Source organism: Mandrillus leucophaeus, unplaced genomic scaffold (genome assembly GCF_000951045.1).
Source record: "Mandrillus leucophaeus isolate KB7577 unplaced genomic scaffold, Mleu.le_1.0 Scaffold50, whole genome shotgun sequence".
Lineage (NCBI taxonomy): Eukaryota > Metazoa > Chordata > Mammalia > Primates > Cercopithecidae > Mandrillus > Mandrillus leucophaeus.
In genome coordinates, this window is record NW_012105365.1 from 6,903,637 (window position 1) to 6,909,875 (window position 6,239).

Here is a 6,239-nt window from a genome sequence, read left to right on the forward strand (position 1 = left end):
CGATATGCTTTTTCTGTGATTTAAAATGCTAAGCCCATTCTTTTGTGTACTTTTATTATATGACTTAAACCATCTATTATCTGGGAATATCTCCATTTTGTGTAATGCACGTGTTCTGGAAGAGCAACAGGAAATTGTATAAATCAACCCCTGTCTACGTGCCTAATAGAATAATCCTTTGTTATATCATTATTTGTTTCATATGTCTTTTAAAATTCCTAAACTGTAGCCTTTGTTTCTTTTTACTACCATATCCATCCTTATAAAGTTTGAAAACTGCTATTAGAGATAAAACAGGATATAACAGAAAACATTTGGACATTTAGAGTAAACTCAAATAGACCTCCCAGAAGTCTGGTAAAAGTGTAGGTCTTATTTGAAAGAAGTTTTTAGGTAGCCTATACTTTATTTATATTCACCTATCAAATCATATATTCACTTAATCAATAAATATTTATTAAGCGACTTTCATATGCATGTAATTGTCCTGGGTATACTATGTGACTAAGAAACTCCTTAGAGAGCTTATGAATCTTTGGGGAAATGTCATAAGGCACAATTAGTGATAGGGGAGTTTAGTGAAAGAGAGGCTGTATTGTTTAGAAAAATGAATCATAGAACAGAAGGTCTTGAAAGCCTGAAGGAGAAGGCCAGTGTGGGGGAGTAGAGAGGAGGCCTGGTGAGTGATTCTGAAAACAGAGAAAAAAAAAATCGATAAAAGTATGTATTCCAGAGCTTCAGTTACTCTCCACTCTCAAGCTCTACCTTCAGATAGAAAATATGTGCACATACACACCAAACACACACACACACACACACAAAAACTGGTAGAGGAAGTGCACATTCATCACAGTGTTACTGACCACCCCACCAGTGATGTAAGTAACCCAGATTTCATAATCTATAACTGGTGGTCTGGTAGTGTTTTCTTGTTTTAAAAGCAAAACAGTTATTTTTAACTTATAACTTAATTCTTCTGAAAAATAAGACTTCATCCAGATTAGTATGTTTGGGTTCTTGTTCTAATGTGTAGGTGATTCATTGTGATGTCCATTGGTTTAGTTACCAATCATTACTGTGCGATACATATGCAATTCTCTACACATGCATATGAAATGTATCAGGGATGATTATAGGTATTGAGGATATAGCAATGAACAACAAAGAAAACAACAACGGAATCTGTGCATTCACAATACTTATATTCAAGAGTGTGTTAGGGGAGAGAGCAGACAATAAATACCAAAACAAGTAAAATAAATGCTATGTCAATGATAAATGTTATGAAGAAACTGACACAAAACATAGTTGCTGCCTAAGGCACTCACAATTTTTGTCTTCACTTTACCATATCCTATTCATGCTATAACCCAGTGCACGCAGTCTTTTCTAATCATCATGATCATCACTCTATCCAATCCATTCTTGTGAAGGTCACCGGCAATTTCCTCCTTGCCAAATCCAATGACCAATTTTCAGTTCTCATTTTTACTTAAGCTGTAACTCCCTCCTTTTTGAAACACTTTCTTTTGACTTCCATGCATTTGTGTGCTGGAGCCAGTTCATGTGGCCTCATATAAGTTGGTTGCTTAAAATTTTGAAATTTTGTGAGCTGATTTTAAACCACTGAAAGCTTGAATCAGTCAGACATGTTGGGAGTATTTACACCAGCAAAATCAGTAAGCACTACAGATTAGTTTTTTTGTTGTTTTGTTGTGTTTTCAGAGAAATGATGTTCCAGCATACCTATGTGCCCTTGTACCATATCCTTCTGGTTTACCTCTTACCTTGCAAACTGTGCCTTCTGAGTGTCCTTAACTTTCCTTTTTGTCCCACCTTTTAAATATTGGAGTGTCCCGAGCCACTTTCCCATTCTCTGTCTACTCACTCTCTAATACTGTCTATTTCAACACTGTCAGAGGCTATTTCCCTCCCAAATTCATAGTCCAATTCTGAACTCACCCTTACATGCCAGACACAGACGCTTGTTTGCCTACTAAAGAGCTCCACTTGAAGGCCTAATTAGCATCTGAAACTTATTCTGAGAAAGAATTCTTGTTATCTTCTTCAAGACCTATTTGTTCTGCAGACTTTCCTTTATTAACAAATTGCACACCATTCACCCAGCTACTTATGTCAAAAAGCAGCTAGGAGTCACTTTTATAATATTTTCTTTCCTTCCCATCCTATCACCAACCTCTCAATTAGTCCTTCTGGCCCATGGTCAAGCTTTCCTACTTCTCATCACACCCACAAATGCCAGCCTAACTGAGGCCATAGTAGTTCTTCAGTAGCTGCTTCACTGGTCTTTCTGCCTCCACACTTGTGCCACTTCTATCTGTACCCCACTTAGCTGTATACCCCACTTACTAGCCAGAGTCATCTTTTTAAAAACTTCAGTCAGAGCATGTCACTCCCTTACTCAACATTTTTCAATAGCTTCTTAGAACAATTGGTAAAAAAAAAATGGAAAGCTTTCCTATGGCATGTAAGATTATTCTTGACCTGATCTCTAGTATATTCTCTGACCCTCCTTCACATCACTGTTGCTAGATTCACTTAGTAGCTTTCTCTTTTTCAAAAGCACCAATGAGTTGCTGCCTTATGTATGTTTGCATTCATTGTCCTCTGTACCTGAGGAACTCGTTTTTCAGATGTTTATTTAGCTCCATCTTTTTACATCAATTAATCCTATGGTTACATGTTAATTATTCAGAGAGACCTTTCCTGATCATCCCATTTAAAGTACTTTCTTTTTTTTTTTTTTGCCCGTGGTATTTTCTAATCTCCTTTATTGTTTTGTAGCAGATATTACTTCTTTATTCATTTACTTGATTACTTTGTCTATGTCACTAGAATGTAAGTTTCTAGAGGGCAGTGAATTTCATATTCATCCTGTCATATTATTCTAGCACTTAAAATGATATTAGTGTGTTAGGCACACAATAGCAGTTGTGTAATAGACAAGTAAATAGAGGGATATTCAGATGGATAGCATTTGAGCCATGCCTTCAGGAGAAAGTTAGATTTTATAAAGTAATGAAGAAACAATAATTAAAATCAGAAAGACCTCACATAGATTGGGTAAAGTTTGTGAAAGTGTCTACATGATTCTATTAATTTTATGTTTACTTTATAGGTGCTAGGAGCTATTTCATATTGCTCAGAAAAGTTTTTTTTTTTTTTTAATAAAAGTAATTGACACCTGTATAAAACATTGATTGGAATATGAGATGCTAGAGGCGGAGAATCAATTGTGGGAGTTAGAGTAGAGACTGTAAAGATATTTACAAATTAATTGACTTGTCTCTAATCCATCATAAATGTGTGCTGGATTTTATTAGGAAGTCAAGTCTTGAATAATGGGCAAAGATTTTTCTTTTCTTCTTTATTTTCTTTCTTTATTGCTTTTATTGTTAAAAGCTGCAAAACTGCATGGTTATCGATGACATAAAACCAGCAATACATACAGAAAAATAGTTCAACAACATTAAACAGATCAATCTTGCACTTCAATGATAAGCTATATATTTATTATAAAGAGGTATTCTAGGCATTTTACTATAAAAAATTTTTTTGACTGCAATCTGGAGGAAAAAAAAATACTCCACTATTATCTTACATGTCATAAGAAGCTATTTTAACTATTTCAAACACTATTGTATATAACTTTTACACATTTAAAATTTAGGTCATGATAGAATAAAACAAGTTGAATATTCCTTGTCTGAAATGCCTAGGATCAGAAGGTTTTTGGATTTCATATTCTATCAGATTTTGGAATATTTGCATATACATAATGAAATATCTTAGAATGGGATCCAAATCTGCACACAAAATTTATTTATATTTCATATACACCTGATACACATAGCCTTCAGGTAATTTTGTATAGTATTTTAAATAATATTGTGCATGAAACAAAGTGTGTGTGCATTGTATCATAAGAAAGTAAAGGTGTTATTTTCTCAGCCACCAATGCGGACAATCTGTGGTTGTATGGCATCACCACCATTCCTGACTCTGAATTTATATGTTACCAATAAGCAATCATCATCTTATTCACACATAAACTGTATGTTGTGTCCCTGCCTTTTGACTGCAACCCATCAAGTGGAATTTTCCACTTGTGGTTCACGTCTGTGCTGAAAATGTTTTGGATTTTGGAGCATTTTGGATTTCAGATTTTTGAATTAAGGATGCAGAACCTTTGTGTATGATAGAGTGTGTGTGTGTGTGTACGTGTATGTGTATGTGTATGTGTATATAATATGCATACATCTATATACATTTAAAAACTTTTAGAGTGGAAAACTTAGAATTCAGAAATGAAACAAACGTTGTTGGAAGTAACAATAAATTCATTTTCAGTGAAACTGATGTAGAGATGTCAGACATTATTTTTATTAATTTGAAAAAAGAGTTCAGATAATGAGCTCGCTATCACTTTTCCAGTTGATTTCACCAATTTATCTTTTACTAAATTGACCAATTTTGGTCAAGTCAGTCTAATGGCATTTCTCCTGAGCCCTTGCCCCATATCCCAAAAATTAACCTGCATCCTCCCCTACTTTGTTGACAAAATCCTTTTCTCAGGAAAATTGTATCCGTTATTATAAGATGGTGCATATCTTTCTTTTCCGTAACTGGCACCAGTGATCTTTTTGTGCATTAGGAATTTATTAACTGTGAAAATCACAGCTATAATCTGTTGAATTGGTGGAGATAGTTGATTGACTACAGGTTTTAAATGGAATCCACACATTTTGAAGGTTAGATGAGGTTAATTCATAATGGTGTCAGCATGCTTGACTTAATCCTTGCTGGTAAAACACAAGTAAGTTCAAAATAAGTTTCTTGAAAAGAAGCCTAACTAACATATGTGCCTTTATGCCATTGCTGATCATTTGTATGCTTAGGTTTAGGATTCACTTGGTCTTTTAAACCTTACTCTAGGTGATGTTCTATAGTGCTAAGTAAGCCAATCTGTAAAATTGAGATATCTGAATATATGATGAGATAGTGCATATTTGGGCTAAGCTGAGCAGCTGTCATTTTTTGTTTGATCAAATTTGAGCTAGAGCTCTTAGATCACACAAGGGACACAGCCTTTGGCTACTCTAGATGGAATGTATTTCAGATGGTGCATTGATTTACGAGAATAAGGTGTCTGAGACACTGTTCTTTTAAGCATCCCAGTAACTATCTCATAGCAAATGTATATTGGGCTAAAATATCCCTCTGTATAAAAAAGCATAAAAATGACAGATTAATACAGATAAGGCCCAGATATTGAGTATTAGTGCATCTGGCTCATGATCATCATCATAGAATTTTGTCAAGCATAGATCACTATAACTTACTTTTCTGATATCAAAATTTTATGTTATCTGATCAGCTCTGTGGACCAATTCATGATAGAAATTGCCTTTAAATTAAAGCAAACTGCTCCAGAACTATCTACAAAATTGTTTATATTTTATATTAACAAAAAAGTATTAAAGCACTAAAAGATGCAAAAGATTTATTCAGCTCAAAGAAAAAAATCTCAATATATAGAGTTAGATATTATGAACATTATTTTTTAAAATCAAGTGCAAATAGCTAATATATTGATGAAAGAATAAAAATTACAATACAGGGATAAAATTTTAAAAATCCATCTATTGTGTAATATTTGTCTCAGGTAACAATATTATAACATGAATTTCCTTTCTCTTTAATAATGTATATGATTCTTTCTCTATGGCATCTGTTCTGAATCAGTCTGTTTTCCCATTGCTTTTAAAATCAGGTCAAGGTTAATCTCTTATTCCATGTTTGCTTTCCAGGCATTAGTCATGAAACTGCTGATGAAAAGGTGATTTTTGGCATTGAATTTAACTCAACCTTTCTGGAATGTATACCTAAATCCCAACAAGCAACTATTAAATGGTATATCCAGAGGTCAGGGGATGAGCATCGAGAGGAGGTAAGCTGTTGTCATCAAAGAATACTCACTTTGAGGGAAATAGTGTACGATTGAGAGATGTTCAACTTTTAGTGCTGTATGCTACTTTTATCATTATTTGATTAAAAAAAAAAAAGGTTTTGCTTACTAACACCAAAAGTAACAATAGCTTTTAGATAAGAATAGGCCAACTTCACACAAATGTTTTCATAAAATATATTTAAAAGTAGACTGAATTTTTTAAAGACTTTTACATTTTTTTTTCCAAATTGCATATTTCATAGATTGC

The 6,239-nt window shown here is 33.7% G+C and overlaps 1 protein-coding gene across 1 annotated transcript in view; it reads left to right on the forward strand.

Moving 5' to 3' along the window:
- SEMA3D (sema domain, immunoglobulin domain (Ig), short basic domain, secreted, (semaphorin) 3D) overlaps positions 1-6,239 on the forward strand; it is a 130,423-nt gene that overhangs the window by 112,201 nt on the left and 11,983 nt on the right. Inside the window, exon 16 of the mRNA XM_011996061.1 lies at positions 5,832-5,971. Coding sequence (XP_011851451.1) covers positions 5,832-5,971 — 140 coding nt within the window. The remainder of the gene's footprint in view (positions 1-5,831; positions 5,972-6,239) is intronic.